Below are 18,399 nucleotides of genomic sequence, written 5' to 3'. Positions count from 1 at the left end.
AAATCATACATGCTGTATTTATTCAACGTTTCATCTGCCATGCGGCAAGACTTCATCAGGTATTGATGCCGCAATTTTGCTGTAAGTTACAGGTACTTTTTGGGTATACTTGGAGTAAACTAAAAACAAGCATGTTTTGTTAACGAGTTTATTTTACAGTTTTCAAGGTACAAAAGTAAATAAATGAACACACAAGTCAAAATGGCAGGAAAATGTACAAGGGTGTACCCAAAAAAAACTGCGCAACACAACAGCATGGCAAAAAAAGCAATCTGAAGAATAGCAGTGCAAAAAACACACACACCTCCCATTCGTTACAAAAACAATTCGACATTGTAACAATGGAGTTCACTTTCAATATTCACATTAAACTTTTTTTGGTTGATTTTTATCCTATGCAGATCAGTGTTTTCAAATTTTGGAAAATAAACAAAGGTCTGCAGCATGCTTTCAATTCATAATACAAGAATGATGGGACATTACTTGGCAACAATATGTCAAAATAAAATTTTATTTAAGTTTATGAAAACTTTTACGAACTGTGCCAATATCCCATAATTTTATGCATGTTTTTGTCATTTGCTTGATGTAATTATACCATGGCACAATTGCTTTGTAACAACATTTAATTACTATGTACAAGTCATCCGTTATGACACTAAAGATTGGGTAATCTATTATGGGGCACAAGCAAGCTTGTGTATATCCGTTTCCTGTGATTGCTCTGCTACATACATATATGTACAAGGCACTCAAAAGTTATTCAGACTACTTTTGTGGCAACCTAACTTTTTTTGGTTGCCATGTCAATGACATTTGATGGAGATGTTGTGTCACCACCTGATTGGCTGGCAGAAGATGCTCCTGAAAAATATCAAAGAGATGCATTTGGTTTATGTTTTAAGGTTTCTCCAGCATTGATATAGGACAGAAAAAATTACGCAATAAATTAAGTAACAGCTGTAATATAGCAGCACCCACATGCATGCCAAACTCATCAGTTTGATTCCCAGGCATAAAGTTAATGATAAGCCAGAATGAATTTATTGACAAATATTTACAGGTGTTTGTCAAGGCTGCAAGGGGATTTACACCAGTGAAAAGCAATCTAAGAAAGGGATAGAAAACAAATGCAAAATTAATGTCAAGTTTTGAAGCAGGTTTCAGGTCACTATCTTGTTGCAAAAATAACACTGAAAACAAATTTTCAAATTAAAAATATATAATACCTCTGTTTGTTTGACCATTCGTGGCTAGCTTCCAAGCTTCATTATATATTGAGGTGAATGGCTGCATTGTGTTGGTCGACTCTTGAGCAATGCTGGCAGTGGTGGTTGCTCCTGTAACAGCTGCGGGAGGCAACATCAGGGATGGCAGGGCTGTCGCTGTTGCAGACTGACCTGGTAATAGTCCAGCACCTTGTCAAAAAATATGCTATTAAATTACAAAGAAAAGCTTTGTGGTTAACACATCCTTTGGATATGCAAAAACACTAAATTTTTCTGAAAGAAAAAGTCTAAGCTAGAAGTGCTGGTAAGCAAGAAAATGACAAACGTTTAAAACACTATGCTGTGTTCATCATCAGTGCCAACTAAATTTATTTGAAATTACAAGGATTTTGGCACTAAACTTTTGTTTGTGTATTTTGAAGTTAGTGGATCCATACAGGTTTCTTGGGATTAATGTATGGCAAGAAATATGACAGAAGGACAAATTATTACTCCCCAGTACCCCCTTCTGGTGGCCAAGTTTGTTGGGAAATCGCAGAAATCCATACAGTATATGAATATATATGATGTTTGAAGCTGAAACTCTTGATGAAAGTAAGCATTGAAATACTTACCAGTGGTAGCGACAGAGTAGGCAACAGTTTGCTGGGCTTGAGGTCGCAAATCTCTGAGCAAGGAGCTTACAGGCTGAAGTTCAGTCAACGTGCCAGCATTCAACTGGAGTTGGGTAGTTTGTCTGTTTGTGAAATTAATATAGATAAAAAATACATATATGTATGAAATTATATTGCTACTGTGTGGTCTGCCTCATACACAAGTACAAATGGATACTATGCCTTATTTATACACTCAATATACACATATTATGCAAACACATTCACAATGAAGCAAGATTCCCTACCTTCCCACAGTGCCCACATTGTTGTTCCCAGCAGCGGAAAGCATTTGGGCAACAGCGAGTTGTTGAAGCTGGTTGTTGCTATTATTGTTGTTACTGTTCGAGTTCTGCTGGTTCTGCAGCTGTGCAGCAGCGGACAAAATCTGTACCAATGCATGGGTAATTCAAAGTGATAAATGGCATTAACTTATAGAGACTCACTTGTACAATTCCAGGTTGTTGAGTTTGTTGTTGTTGTTGTAGGTTGTTTGTAAGTTGTTGTAGTTGTGCAGCTGTGAGAACCTGGGGTTGGGTGGAAAGGAACTGCTGGGTCTGGTTGCTGTTGTTTGCATTTGTGTTGGTTTCTGTAAATAAGAATGATAAGTTACTGCAGGCAGTGGTTTGTAAACCCATATAGGGATGTGAAGTTTCACATAAAGGTTGGTCAATTTAATACTTTATTACACCTATATCAGAAAGTGGGCCAAGAATTTTAAAGGGGTGCTGACAACAAAAAAGGGCAAGATTCACTGGTTCTAAGCAAACACTTGGTTAAAAAAAATTGGAAGTGTGGTTGTTGCAATTAACAAATTTATTTGCTAGCACATTTTCTTTCGTGAAAATCTATCAAGGATGTAATCAGGGAAGATTGTTATGCCTTGCATTTACCTGCAGTGGTTGTGGCAAAGCTTGTCGTTGGAACTGAACTGAGCGCAGCCGCTGCAGACAGAAGTTGCGCAGTTCCTGGTTGCTGCTGCTGTTGTTGGGCTGCCACTTTAAACAAGATTGGTTGTAAATTATTATTAAAAACATTATTACAACTGTTAATCCATTCAAATTTAACTAGAGCCAGCAATCCAATTAAACACACCTAAAACTTACAGTTCAAGAGCAATAAATGTGCAAATAAAGAAAAAGTCAATTTATCTGAACATTTATGAAAATTTTAATATCAAATGCAAAACCAGACTGTGATATTTTTAGGACCAACTCACCGTTTTGAATCATCTTTATGAGCTGCTGTTGTTGTTGGTCTGCGTTTTGAGCAGAAAGTTGTGCTTCAGTAGTTTGTTTGGCCTAAACAACACAAATCTGCATAAGAACTGCCTGTAAAAATGCTTTCGCCAATCCTATGCGATGGAACACATGAAAAACTTGAGTGAACATGATCACAACACTTTCCAAGAAACACATGTTTATTTACATGCAAAAAGCACAATTTACAAATGTTTGTTGGATGGCATGCCAAGGGGTTAACAGTCAAGCTTGTGTGCTTAACAGTTGTGTTAAGATTCTACATGCTCTTTGACATTTTCGTGTCCAACAATCATGCGGTGAGCCCAAACCCTATACCTCCTCTGAATTCTCTTCAGCAGGTTTGGGATCAGTCTCTGATTCGGAAGGTTTGTCAGTTTCTTGGGATTCAGGCTGTGGTGTTTCCTCTGATGCCTGTGATTAGTTTGTGAGTCATTTTTTCCATGCAGTTTACAAACTTTAGGTGCAAGAAAAGAAAAATCCAGCATTGGCTTGCAATTTTCAAACCATTGTATCAATTTTATTATGTACTTTTTTTTTAAATGCGTCTCGCTAAGCAACTTTCTGTTTTAAGAAAAAGTCACACCACTTTGTGAAATCAGTTTGCGATTTAGTTATCCATACAGAGGACATTGTATTAACTCCAGTGTATGGAAATATCTAAGTAATCAGCATTCATGCAGGTTAATTGTCAGTTGCTGCTACAGGACATGCTACTGCTACAGTGCACTGTACAATGCTTAGACTCATACCTCTGCAGCAGGTTGTTCTGTAAAAGTTGACTGAAATTGCGCAGGGTTGGGAGTGGTTTGGATGATGATTCCCTGCGCGGCCAACTGTTGAATTTGCTGCTGGGTCAATGTTACCAACCCTTGTTGATCTGATGTGAAAAAATGGTAATGATGAATAAGACAAGGAAACTGTGATACTTTTTATAGGAAGATCTAAATTCAAATGGTAAATGGTGTTTTACAGTTTGGTTTTTAGATAAGTACTGCCTGTGTCAGGTTTCAAAACCACTTTTAAAATGCTGATAAACAAATCCTAGAGCTGTGGTAACTTGGTGCCCATCATTCGTTTACTTCTTGTATATTTGTTTGTTTCAACCGCATAAAATGAAATGATTTCATGTAACAGACTGTACTATTTGTCAATATAAAACGTATTGATGGATTTGACGTAAATCATGTGGATTCCTTATTTTTTTATTTTGCTTTCTGCAATTGGTCTCATTTGGAATTTTTATCTATGTAATACACCATGAAAAGTTCTCACATATTTAATCCCATCTTACATATTATGCATATCTTTATCAAGTGTTTCTGAAGATTTAAGAAAAGTTGACAGGCCCTGTTTGAAATTTTCTTTGTCCCTGAGCCATTGATAATAGCTATGCTTGATAAAAACAAAGGTTGTTCTTGAACATTTGGACAATAAGACAGAAATGGTGACTTACTGGTTACTGCTGTGATGGTTTCTGGTTTGGAGAGTTTTGTTCCAGTAGTACTGACAGCAGAAGTAGTCATGACTGACTCGGAACTCAATGTAGCAGCAGAAGTGTTCTGAAAATTTAGCAAAAAATTCCCTGGTAATATATACAGCAATATAAAAACCGTAATTTTTATGCTGTTTCGAACATATTGGTTAATTTTACGCATTATAAGCACGAGTTTGCTCAAACTTTTATTAATCGGAGAGAAGAATGTTAACTTTGACTATATTTACTTCACAGTACAAAATATAAATGACACCAAACGTTTTTTTTCCACACAATAAAATAGGATTAAAAATTGTTTTAAATAATCCATTTCTCAAAATACTGCAAAAACAATTACCTGTTGTTGATCTGAAGATTGAATGGAACCCTGAAGCAGCAAGTTTTGAGCAGCTGGTGAGGCAATGACTTGACCACCAGATGTCATTAGCAAGCCAGATTGTTGAAGAGTAGGTGATACGACTTGGGCCTGACAAAGGAATGGTTTTACAACATGGGCCTTTACTACTGAGTATGACAAGAGTATAACAAACGAAGCATGATAATGTTTTGGTGACATAAATTATTTGTCTATCCCTAGGCCCCTACAGCTACAGTCTTTTTGTATTGACTAACATGAGGTGTTCCCATTTGAATACAATGGCTGATACATCATGCAACTTGCATATTGAGTATTGCATTGGACCACAGGTAGATATTGCTGACTTGAGCAGACAAAAGCCACAAGATGAACATCCCCATGCCAAACATTGTTTATAGTTCCAACCGCAAGGTATGAAGCTTACAGAATTAAGAACTACTCATTTACATTGCTTTGTGCCGTTGCACTTTATGCCCTTTCCCTGGGGTTGATATTGTCAAGGAAAATATCACATTTGCAAAATGCTTGTGGATATGCACCTGATTTGCTGCCATGACAACTCCGGCTTGGGGAACAATCTGTCCTTGGGCATTTATGATTAACTGTTGACCGACTGTATCACTTGTGGTTGTGCTTGACTTACTGTTGGCCAACTGGACTCTGTTGGCTGCCTGTTAGATATGGAACCAAGGTTAGGTTAAAGAAAAACGTACACATGTGACAAACTTGGATTACCTCTTGAGTTTTATCATTAGGTGGTGGAATGGCTACAAGTTCACCACTGACAGTTTTGAGAAGCTCATACTGTTGTCCAAGGGGCAAACTCGCCAGCACTGCAGGCAGAGAAGGCACACTGCTGGAGGACTTGGGCGCCTCCACAGATGTAGTTGGTGCAGCAGTAGTTCCGACAACAGTCGCAGCCTGGGTGAATGCTTAAAGAAGAAGATACATGTTATTAATTAAATCCAGACTGTGAATTGGTACACAGCATATACCTGCTGGATTGCTGGCCAATATGGCCGCCTGGCTTGGTGTGATTCCTAGGAGGTTGCTGAGGCTGTAGATCCTACTTTGCTCTGTACTGGTTGCAGTGTTGGGAACATTCTCTGTTTTCAGGATTTGTCCATCTGCAAAAGTGATATGCGAGATGCATTGCAACAAAATCCAGGATAAACAATTGGGGATAAAGAGCAATTTAGTTTTTGGACCACAGAAGCTGCCTTTTAAATCGTAACACATGGCTGGTCCAATTTAAATAACTACACCTGATGTATTATCTTACTTGATCCATCGACAGTGACAAATTGTGATAGTGAGGAACTTTCTGGTCCACTTGAAATAATCTGCATTGATGACAAATCAACACTTTGAACTGCATTTCCATTCGCTTGTTGTTGGGACGACAATACAACAGGTCCCGTCATTGACCTCTTCCTCTCACCTAATATACAAACAAAATAATGAGTTATATACTCTTGTTTGCGTTAAAAAACTTCATGAGATTTACATGACTGACTTTATGACGAATGCCTAAAAAGAAATCTAATCCTTAAGCCACTGGTAACTATATATATACAACTTATTAGTGGCTTATAAATGCCCACATAACAATTAACATCGACCACATGCATTTTGCCTGTTTATACCTTTGACATGCATTTGCACAATGGGAGATGGAATGTTTGCCTGTTCATTCAACCTCTGATTATCTTTCATAAACTCAGAAGTTTTACTTCGTACAATTCTGCAATAAAAGGTGTTTCATGGTAATACTTTACTTTTAAACTTATATGTCTCTTTCCATGTGTAAAATAAAAAAAAATACCTATTGATTGAAGAAACGCTGGGCACACTTTCCTGGTTGCATATCCCATCAGCCAACAGCCTATCACGAATCTCCCAGGCAAACATAGTGGGGTTGTCACGCTTGTATTCTGTTATCCTCAAAACCACATCTTGAGTTGCCACCTTGGGCTTGCTGCCACCAATCACACCAGGCCGAATACTTCCAGTTTCATAATATCTACAAAGTACATAATATATTATAATTATGCAGTTCTCACTTCTGGCATTGGTACAGGTAATAAAAACATCTTCCTTATTTACATGTCTTATTACAATGAAATTCATTGTCACCTTGCCAAGATTTTGCTAACGCAGCCATGTGAAACTCGAAGTTGTCTGGAAATATCACACGGCCTCACTCCTTGGTGAGACAAGTTTACAATCCTTTGCCTGATTGGCTCAGGAAGAGGACGGCCATTGACATACATCCCTCCAAGTTGGTTGACCCCACTTCCATGACCTGAAAATAAAATAGAAACTTATTAATGGTAAAGCACAAAGTGTGTGCCGGTATTTTGATTGCAGAAGTCAGTAAACTGTTGATATTTGCAATGCCATAAACCGAGACCTGCTAACTTACCATCATCACCATTCTCGGTCAATTCCTCCTTAACTGCCTTAGAACCCTTGCTCTGTCTTCTTTTATTGGGAGTCCTTTTAGGCTTCCCTGATGCACTATTATTTGAAATTAGCTCAGTGCCATCACTTGAATGTGCAGCAATCAAAGTGCCCTGACTTGTCACCAGGTATGTAAAAGTGGTCTGTGTCTGAGATTTGCTTGCCTCCTCTGATGACTGATTCACACTTTGAGGAGCAATTCCAGCTGCCATCATTGCTTGAGTTTTTTGTACATCTTGCTCCTGTACAAGTTGAATGGTTCCAGCTGTTTGTCCTGGAACAACTTGGACTGTAGCTGCCGCAGCATTTTGAGATGCAGCTACGGCGGCTGCAGTATGAAGAAGATTGCTCATCATAGATGGATTGACACCATGTGGTGCAGCTACTGTGGCAGTGCTCGTTTGCTGGCCATCATCATTTCCCTGACCTTGATCTCCCAGTTCCTGTTTCACTTGCTGGTCAGATGTTGGATCCTGTTCTACTACAATTTGTACTTGCTCTGAGGGGTTGGAAAGATTGGAGAGGTTTTCAAGCAGGGTATTGGTGCTGACTGGTTGTGAGATAGACATCGAGGGTTCAGCTTGTACAACAACTTCCTGTGAGAATGGATTGCCAGTTGCAGCTGCATCTGCCAAAGCAAGCATCTCTCTTTCTTCATCCTGCACACCCTCTAGTTCCTGACCTTCCTCCACGCAAACAATAAACTCCTCGTGTCCGCTGATGTTTTGGGCTTCAAAGTCTTCATCAACTTTGATCACTTTTGCATCCAAATTTTCATCACAATCTGTTAGGTTTCTTTTTACGCCCTTGGCATCACTTTTTTCAGATTGCTCCTCTTGGTTGGTAACAATAATAACTTGTTGCTTCTCATCTGAACTTTTGCTTGCAGTCTTTGTGTTTCCCTGTTTGTCAGTCATATCTGATGATATTGTCTTTTCAGTTAACTGTTGTGTTTGTTTGGAGACAGAAGCAGTCTCGGTTTTTCTTGAATTGGCAGTTTTTCTGGTATTAGTTTTGTTATTATTTGTGTCAACTGTCTTTTTAGATTTCAACACCATTCTAACTTTATTTTCATTTTATGACAACACCCAATCTGCAAGCTTAATACCATTTCTTAACTTAGATAACTAAACTATGGGATAAGTCGGAAATGTGATGAATTTTTTTAACAAAATCTACCATAGAGTATCAAGCTCATAGTAACCAATAACCATAAAGGTAGAAAAACGCTAAACATAGCACAATTTCCTCAAAGACGTCTTGTGTAAATGTTCTTTTTTTGTGATTTTTTACCAAACTTGATTCCAAACCAAAATTTATTAACAATGGCTGCTATTTCTGAATAAATTACCGAAACAATATAAACCGACCACTAAAAGTTCATATACTCGCGCTAAACAGCAAGTTGATTATTACCGCGTGCAACAAAGCGTTTCACTTTGCTTGGGCGATTACTGTGCAGTCAAGCGCAAACCACTGGAAGCTAATCAAGCGCAGTAAAAACGCAGTCAACGATGGACAAACTTCCTAACAACCTCCTCCTGCCAAAAGTACTGTGATCACTTTGCACAGCGAGTTACCGGTCGTAATAAGGTTGAGCCCCGAACAGCCACACGCTTATTGTGAGAACTGGAAGCCATTTTGTCCGCCATTACAGTGAACGGCACACCTTTCTTCTCGACTGCTTTGAGACTACGGCGCGAACGCCATTCGGATTTACTCGGAATCCGAATGATCACGCGTACTTGCCTTGCTTCTTTCGCCTGGTTGCTAGGAAAGCAGCGTAAAAGTGATTCTGGTGAAACTGAGACAAATTACAATTTATGTAGAAGTAGTATGATAAAACACCTGAACAGATTAACAGAACAAATTTCTTTTTGCAAAAACGTAGAAATGGCTGTATCGCTTACTGGCAGCTTTTTGGCTGCGTTTTGGCTACATTCATTCCAGGAACCAATTTTTGACCTTTTTCTGTTCCTACACGTGCATAAACATAATTCAGTGTAATTGCCTTTTGAGGAAAGATATCCGAAACAAACGGCGCGCTTTTCCCTGTAGCTGAGCTCACATTCTATTATCGTGGAACAGCGAACCGTTCCACTTGACACAATCGTTATGTTCGCTCAAGCGGAATGCGCTTTTTCTAGGCGTCGGGGCCCTCACTGCCGCGCGACAAGCAGGATTTTACGCGTCACGGCACACACAACACCATCACGGTTAGTAGACAGACGGGTGCCGTCTGAATGCACACACGCGCTGCGCAACGAAGCGGACAAATCAAAAGAGCGCGACGAGCCACGCACCCATACCCGGAAACCGCTCATGCGGAAAAGAAAAGGAGCGCAAGAGCAAAGAAAGAAACAAACACAAAGAGCGCAGCGCGACTGCCAGGAACAAATGCAGTGCCAGAGGGGCCTCAATTTTAAACCTTTTCACATCAAACGGCAACAAAGCGTGAAAACCGCCTGCTCGCTTCACTGAATAGAAGAGCCCTCGCTCATCGTACCGTAAGGCTAATGAAAAATAGCTTATGTGTATACGGCATAACGATAAATCCTATGGATCTCTTGTGAATTATATTACGTTTAGGTAAACTCAATCTCACACACTGGAGTTTGTTCTCTGAATAGTGAGCTGGACTTGAATTACTCAATTTTGAAAGGTATTTTTACCATGCTTGGTTGAGCGTAAAGTTTCAAGTCAACCGTAAAGGGGTTTACGATGCGGACTCCAAGTTTTCTCTGCCGCACTGTTTCCATATGCTCAACATATTACTACGATACGGGAACCAAACAACTGGTTTTGCGTAAGCCTAATCAATAAGGTCACTAAAACTCTTGTTTCAATCAAAGACATTTTCCAGTCATGCACAAATTTTCCTGACTTTGGGCTCTATAAATCGGGCACGTTTTCCACCCTTTCAATATTAACACATGTAACATTTACTATTTCCTTATAAGACAAAGAAACAAAATTTTGGTAAAAATCTTGCTGCAATGCTTGTACTTTTGTTCCAACAGACTCTGATGCTGAAACTATCAATTTCATCGATTTGTTTGCAGCTCTTTTGTCCCACACGCGTTTACAGAATTATATTAAACCTTCCGTCAGGTGGCATCAGTGAGCACCCATAGAAGTTATCACCGACTGTGTTTTGAATTGTAAAAATTGCAAAATATTATTTTTGCCCCAGTAAAAGATCGTGTGACTTTGGAAATTTAACTTGAGGTAATTAAAACAGGGTTGTATTAACATTACAACCTGCAAAGCACTTTTGTTGGATTGCGCTAATTTAATATTGAACTTTTATGACAAAGAAGTGCACACACCTAACTGTGTTAAAAAAAAATACCAAAACAGCTTTTCAAACCAAATTCAGCAGTTAGTTGTTGAAGAAACCGCTATAAATGCACAACCGGCCAAAACGGTAAACAACGGCCCCGAAGCCCCCACGTAACAAATTGCTCAACGCAATATTTTCCACTCTGATGATTGTTTTGGTTGAACACACGTACGCCAGGAAATTGCTTCTCGGCTTGACTTGAGATCGGCATGCAGGCATGCGAGCGTGGGTATCCCAATGCCCAGGAAATCAGCATACCCTGAAGCGTCATGGGTAAGACCATGGGATATGCGCTGACGCGAACAGGTGAAAGCCAGTGTCATGTGAAACAAAGCCTGAAATTGCACAGAATTCTGCTGCTTTCCGAAAGCAATCCAACATTGAAAGAAATGTTTTTTTGGTACAGGTACCATCACCAACTAAGAACTGCTGCGTTTGCGGGCCATTTTTGGCAAAGGTGCAGCTGGAATGTTGCATCACAATCGTGCATTGTTCGACCAAGGGCATCGGTACGCTTGGAGTGCAGCATTTTGGTACCTGGGTAACCCGAGACGCCTCTGTGTACAGGCACTCGACGGGTGAGCTCAAGCGTGAACCGTGGCTGTCACGCCAACCCATGGGACCTGTTTTGAACCTCAGGTTGTTGAAAGGTGGTGAAGTACGTCACCAACAACCGATTCAAAGTCTTGGCGCCGAAAAAAGATATGCACCTCATTCCAGGTGATATTGTCAGGCGTGCAATCTTTTAAATTATTGTTTGCACTCAAGCGTGAATCTTAGCCTAGAAGTGATTAAAAAGTTATTCGTTGGCCGAAATTACATTGGTCTCCCTTTTACATAGTGTTCAAGTTTATCGTTTATGGAATTGATAACCTTTTGAAGAAATGATAAAATTGAGAATGTATGGAAACCGCAAACTTATACACTCATTAAATGATTCCGTAAACCGTTTGGCTTCAACGCTTTACCAGAAAATGATTTTTATGAAACTTAATCAAAGGATGTTTTCTTACAGTGAAATTCACCATGACAATCGGCATAAACGACGAATTGGTAAACCAGGGAGGTTTTCGTTGCCAAGCAGGCAGAAAATACTTTGGGTTGAGAGAGTACGTGTAAGAGAATGAGTAAATAGCAAGGCTTGTGGAAACGAAAACTTTATAATCAACGAGTCTAGAAACCATTCCTCGGGCGCATAAGCGAGTTGTTTTGTTCTAAAACGCCCATGCAAAAAGCGGCGTCGATTTATCACGCTATGCCGCTACCTCCCCAACGGTATCGGTGCTCGTCGACCCGAAAAATTCACCGCGAAACCCAAAATATTTTTGCCCCACAGGCTCTTAGGGTGTGCAATGGGGCGCAAAGCAGGGATGGGGGGTTTGTTGGTGCTTGGCAACGTTCCGTGACGCGTAATCTGAAACTGAGCGCAGCGCTTTTCCACCCAAGTGGCTCCAAGATGTGTTTGTGGGGTCAATTTACTGTCTGGGTCGTGCCTCGTTGCCTCCGGCCCCATGGGTATCTTTCGCCAGAGACGCGGTAAACAAGTGAATATTTCGTTGTCTATTGATGTCAGTGGGTTTTCTTTTCAACACTTTAAATATATGGGCTTTTTTGGGAAGTTTATTTTAACAAATAGCATCGATGATAGGTTTTGTACTGCGTAGCCGTCATTGCCATACACTGTGTTTGCTCACGTTTTGGATGTACAGAGGATTATATTTTTACATAAAAAGAAATAAATTGTAACCCCGTTTATTTGGAAGAATTCTATTGCTGCTGAGTTGAATTGTCTAGGAATTTAAACTAGTTGTTAATTTGGTACTGGCCATTAGATTTAATTTAAAAAGAATATTTATAACATACATACAAGCATTATTGAGACCTAATAGGTGGGAACAGCGGGACAGCCTGCAGCTCATTTAACACCTAACTTGAAAAAATATTTTTCGAAAAACGGTATGAATTGACACTACGATATTTAAAGAAAGTCGGCCTGGAACGCTTTTATGAATTTTCGATCCGAGAGTTCATATCTTATTGTACGAACCACATTTTTGCTTGGCAAGTGACAAAATTTCAGAGGCATCAAAAATGTAACGTTTTGGTGCAAACATCTGCTTAAATCACACACCTAAAGCCGTGGGAAGGTGAATTCCCGATCCGCTCTGGCAGCCTCCTATGACATAACTGTGGAGCATTGTGCCGAATAAAGGCTCCGATACGGAAGACCAATGTAGCGTTATCACCATTGACTGGAAATAGGAGCAGCCCAACCAGGGGAGACTCATTTAAACCTTACGCCGCGCTTGTAGCGTTTCTGTAAAATGTTTCCTGTATGGGGAAATGAAGCGAAAAATCGCTTCCCATAGAAATTTCTTTTTTGGCCAGGGATCTGGGCCCTCTTCGGAAAACACAAATTCAAGATTTCTGTTGTCTGTGACGCAGCCATACACGCCTGCATTTTGTTCCGTTTGTTTTCTCAATGCAAAAGCCTTTGGCAAAAATCTTCACTGACAAAGCAGCAACAAACAATTTCCAGCCTCAAATTCCAGCACGAGGCCAAATTATAAAGTAACACAATCACCATACGTACTGGATCTATGGGGCCCGCCGCTCCGACTTCTCATCAGCTGTTCTTTTTTGGGCTCGTTTGGAGACGGAATTTCTCCACTTAGTTGTGTTCCAGCAAGCGGGTTTAGATTGTTGGTCGATACGTGGCTCGCGGACTCTCCAGTCACCGCCTGGAAGACGCCATTTTGCTGGAAAATAATTCCGCGAAAATGTTTTGTTTTGCATTGTGAACGTTGTTTGGTCTTTGTTTGGTCAAATATTGATATTGGCAATTTTCGGTGAGGCAGAAGTTTTTAATTAAAATGCTTTGCATAAATAAATACTAATATTTCTGTGGTCCCTTTGGCACACAGTAACGATATGTTTGTTTCACGTAAAAAGCTTATATGGAAACAAGTAAATCAAAAAGCTGGAAGCATACTTGTGTCAAACTGGTGAGGTTGGCCAGTTGCGCGGCCATCGCTGCATTGTTTGACATTCCGTTGCTCGACAGAAGGGGCAGCGCCTATCGAAAAATATTGGGATGAAACTTGACACAAAAAAGTACAAACGGGACTCTGCAGTGTAAATTTTCCCTGAACAATATGTACAATTGTGTGAGTTTTGTCATACTTTCTATCGGCATAAAATCAAACAATGCCATTTACCTGTATTGTGCCATTCTGCATTTGAACGTAGATCGGAGCCATGGCTTGTTGTATTCCGTCGCTGTTTGCCGACGAATACATCCCTAGTCCATTCAATTGAGGGCCGTCACCACTGCTGGCAATAGAGTTGTGCAGTTGGTGGACGCCGTCAGTCATATAGGGCATTATGACGTCACCGTTTGGTTGCGTCACCGTTGAAAGCTGCGAGAGGGCATGACGCCGCTCTTGTTCGATTCCCTGCTGGTTGTTGCCATGGTGATCGAACCCGGAAATGGTGGTAACCGCCTGCAAAGATTCGTACGCTACCCCATGATGAACTTGGACGTTCTGCTGATGGCGAATGACGTCACTAACGAGTTCTTCGCGCATCAGGTCGTCGTGGTACTGTTGCTGTAGTGAAGAAGCTGGGTAGGTAGCGCTTTGGAACATCAATGAACCGCCTGGAACTAATTCGCTATGGTTTGTCACATCTATGCTGTTCTGTTGTTCGGACGTTTTCTGAAGTGAAAAAAAGATGTAAAAAGTAGTTATTTTTTGTGATTGTTACATGGTAGATTACCTTAAGTTTATTTTTCAACCCGTCGCCGTCGATATCCATGGCAACAGGTGGACTGGCCAATCCTGCGTGGTTGCTGGAACTGTGACGAAGATCGTTGGATGACTCCGGCTGCGGTGGTGACAAAGATGAGTGGGAAGAGCCTGTCGGCGAAACGGTTGCTCCAATAGAATATGATGACATAATCACTGGTGACGTCATGGGTGCTGCGGATGACGCGATCATGTTGTGGCAGTGCAGTGGATATGAAGGAAAAGGTAAAAACTTACATCTGTAACCGATAAAATGTTTAAACATATTTCGGGCGCGTTAATGTAACCATGTTTCTAAATTCGCCTGCATGGCAAATTGATTTTGTGTAAAGACGATGGTGTGGATGTTTGTAAGTTGGGGAACACTGAAGACCAGTTGCACAAAAAACTTACCTTTGCCTGCTTAAGTGGTTTCATTACACGAAGAAGTGAACCGTGATTTTGACATTCCCTTTACGTATACACCGCCCACGGTTTTGTGGAAACATAGAGTCTGGTGTAATATTTGACTAGCGCATATTTATAAGGCATGGTTTGTCAAAAATTTTATGGCACACCTTTTTCGGTGAACGCACTGCTGTCAACTAAATAAAAACGTATGGCCTTATGCCAACGTTCAGTGTAGCAATGCGAGGTACACTGCTTGAATAATCCCAGCATTCAGTTATGACAACAGTAATGTTTTTCACAGCGTCATATTTCAGCACTTAATCATAAACGCAAACTTTTGTCCAATATTTACCCAGATATTATACTTAACCCATATATAAGGGACAAGGTCATCTTGGTGGGTTGCTTAAATTGCCACGCTAACACGTACACAATTCCCGAAAACCCATTTTTCGTCACGCGAACACAATACAAGGCGTTTACGCGAGCAAGTATTACGTACACAAGACAGTGTTCGCCAGTCGTAGCCGCGGCGTACAATTTTGGTTCGTTCGACGTCGCGGATTAGGAACCCGCGCCTGACCAACCCATTTGTCATCGCCGAAAGCCAGGCCCTCAAACGCAAGACTAGAAGCGGATCTAAATACTTGTGCAAACACACCCTTCTTCGTGTGGCCCCTATGACGGATAACTGCAAAGATATGACCGCGACATTTTTAAAACTACCCTCACAACATAATACCTGTGTATTGGCTACGACTGTTTTAGTGCATTTTCCACTTAACAGGAGTGAAATTAGTCGCATTTAATAGATTACGGGTTCTTGTCATAATATTGCCATTGTCACGACTTGGTGTCTCCTCTTGACCCCCATTACACAATTGTGTGACGTTTCGGGCCTGGCGTTGAGGAATAAAAGACAATGCTAGCCGCCCTGAATAGATAAGATTGGGGTCTGCGCGGTAAACGTTGCGATCGAAAATGCGGGTATGTAAAAGCATAACTTTTACTTCGTGAATAAAGTCAAGCTTTCACAGCGCAAATAACTTAATTTGTAACACGAGAAATGAATTCAAGCAAAAATAAACACCGAAGCAAAACTTTTTTGAAGGCTCACGAATATTTGACAGATACGTAATGCGCCAAATCGTGTCGTGTTTGGGCAATAATTCTTGCGAAATCGCTTTTGTGCCAAGGTTCTAGAATTTGATAGCAGCGCCCGGAGCGGCGAACGGTGAGAACGGCCACGGAAAACGTTAGCTTGCTGACAGGACTCCGTTAAACAGCCTTGGCATAAGCACTAACAATTCATAGCAGTAAAGTTTTTATCATTACAGCACATTTTGCAGTTGGATCCTGGCATGTCAAAAAACGCGAACTACTAGCTATCAAAAGTACACAAAATTCAAAAAGGTGCCTGAAGTTAAAACGAACAATTTGAAAAGAGCTTGTCAAAGCGATACAGTAATGGAATCAAATTGTAATGTAGATCTAAACGAAAACAGGCGATATACCAATTGTCGAGCTGTGCTGTCAACAAAAGAAAATCCTCTACCCGTAGAAAACACTCGTTATGAAAACATTTGATTCATTCTCTCTATTACATCATAGTCTTGCATTGTCTGCGTCACGAGCGAGACTACTGGGATTTGGTGAAAAACCCTATTCATAGCAGACGTAGCGCAACCAGTCAAAATATCAACACCGCAATAGATATAGGACACAATCAGACTTGGAATTCCAACCAATGAAGCATGGAATAATACAGGTGATCTGTCAAGCCGAAATTTGTCTGCCTTCTGAGAAAATATTTGTCAATTGGGATTTACCAAACCGTGCTTTTGTTTTTATGACTAGAGCAGTAGTTAAATGAACAGCTATGTTACAACCCCACAGACAGGCAAAACAGAAGCTGGGGTGTCTGACGGAGATTCGAGCGACAGACAAGGCATATCCTGTGCCCCACACTTAGGTAAATACAAATTCCAGTCAGGTAGGTATTGACATTGACATCAATTGAAAAAACGAGTCGTCTCTCAGCTGAAGTTAATAAAATGTCACCGAGTCCTATACAAACGGTATATTTTGTTGACATTCGTCGAATTGTCCTATGCCTGACATTGCATCAATGCGGTTTCCCAATACAAATGCGTTCTGACTGCTTTAAATGTATCCAACCATATCACAAAAACTTAATTCATAAATTGCCAGTCGGTGTAAACTTGTGTAAAATAATGCCTTCGCACCAACTCATAAAACGTCTTTCTCGTCAAGTCTTTCCTGGCGGCTGCACAAAATATGAACCAAAGGTTCGTCGGCTGTCATTGAAACGCCCGACTGGACGTGCACAAGAGCGTGCATCAGCAGGTGAAACCTGAGGAACGCGAGGAATGAGTTCCCAGTTCAGCACTGCGAAATACCGACGTGACCCAGGTTGCCTGGCTGGGTCACACGGAGATGACCACACCAAGTAGTTGTTGTCACCCAAACCGTATACCCAACTGTCGGATGCGGTTGCACCTGTTCTAGCAATCTATATTGCCAGTTATCTGTAATTCTAAACATGTAGAACTGGGAAAAGGCAACTGGCTGTTCATGCGAACGTCAAAAAGCATCTTTACTCAACGGTAGTTGTAATCGGCTGTATACGCACTTTTCTTCTGCTTTGTCGGACTCTCCACATTACATTGACTGCTTACTGCTACAATATCGTATCTTCGACACAGTTACAGCGTTTCAACTTCCTTTATAAGTAGGGACTTTCCCTGCATAAATTTATTGTGGCGCTTGAGAAATTATCACGCTTGAGTAAGCAGCACGGCAGGCTAATCAAGCAAATCCAAATCCGAGGCGCGGATTGAAAGTCGCATTCGTTGTGATCCAGTGGCAATTTTTCTCTGGCGAAAGTTTGTGACCACCTTTTTTCGCGAATTCTCTCGCTTGCTGCGGACACGAGAAAACGCCCTGGCCCAGGCCCTAAAAGGGAGAACCAAGATACAAATCTTATCTTGCTGTCGAGCATTATACTTGGCTCGTGTTCCAAAAATGTTTGCAGGTGGCTGGGCGGACAGTTGGGGCCCTGGCTCGCTGTAACATGCAGACCAGAAAACCGCAAAAGAATACTTTTCCAAACGCTATTGTTGGTAGGAAACTTACATAAAACGTGTCCACTTCAATACGGTTGTTGGGAGAGTTCCCAAGGAAGCAAGTTGTAGCATGTTTGTTTTTGTATAGTGAAGTTTTAATCAAGCAGAAACAAAGGCCCGAGACATAAAATCGCAATTCTTTTTCAAAAACAGGGCAATTTAAGCGCCTGGTAAAGTCTTTGTTATGCAGTTTGTGTGCCGGTCGACAACCAAAACGTTTGCTAACAGACTCGGGAAAGATGTCTGCTCTATGT

At 40.8% G+C, this 18,399-nt stretch overlaps 1 protein-coding gene across 3 annotated transcripts; it reads right to left on the bottom strand.

Moving 5' to 3' along the window:
* Positions 1-134: 134 nt before the first annotated feature.
* On the bottom strand, positions 135-14,869 carry LOC145896163 (uncharacterized). Of its 3 annotated transcripts, XM_082985038.1 has the most exons (22): positions 14,581-14,869; positions 14,022-14,519; positions 13,796-13,879; positions 13,397-13,562; positions 7,134-7,302; positions 6,823-7,020; positions 6,644-6,741; positions 6,280-6,438; positions 5,993-6,124; positions 5,733-5,929; positions 5,537-5,668; positions 4,977-5,105; positions 4,598-4,703; positions 3,894-4,021; positions 3,460-3,555; positions 3,102-3,183; positions 2,776-2,880; positions 2,329-2,471; positions 2,131-2,270; positions 1,844-1,965; positions 1,230-1,418; positions 135-864 (listed from the first exon to the last, which is right to left on the bottom strand). In XM_082985038.1, the coding sequence occupies exons 1-22, from the start codon at positions 14,800-14,802 to the stop codon at positions 785-787; spliced, it is 3,375 nt and encodes a 1,124-aa protein (XP_082841164.1). In that variant the 5' UTR covers positions 14,803-14,869; the 3' UTR covers positions 135-784. The 3 variants fall into 3 exon arrangements, with proteins under 3 accessions (XP_082841164.1, XP_082841163.1, XP_082841165.1); XM_082985037.1 differs by lacking the exons at positions 13,397-13,562; positions 13,796-13,879; positions 14,022-14,519; positions 14,581-14,869 and adding an exon at positions 7,423-8,588; XM_082985039.1 differs by lacking the exons at positions 3,460-3,555; positions 13,397-13,562; positions 13,796-13,879; positions 14,022-14,519; positions 14,581-14,869 and adding an exon at positions 7,423-8,588.
* Positions 14,870-18,399: the final 3,530 nt, after the last annotated feature.

Source organism: Ascidia mentula, chromosome 3 (assembly GCF_947561715.1).
Source record: "Ascidia mentula chromosome 3, kaAscMent1.1, whole genome shotgun sequence".
NCBI lineage: Eukaryota > Metazoa > Chordata > Ascidiacea > Phlebobranchia > Ascidiidae > Ascidia > Ascidia mentula.
This window is presented reverse-complemented; position numbering and strand designations above follow the sequence as displayed.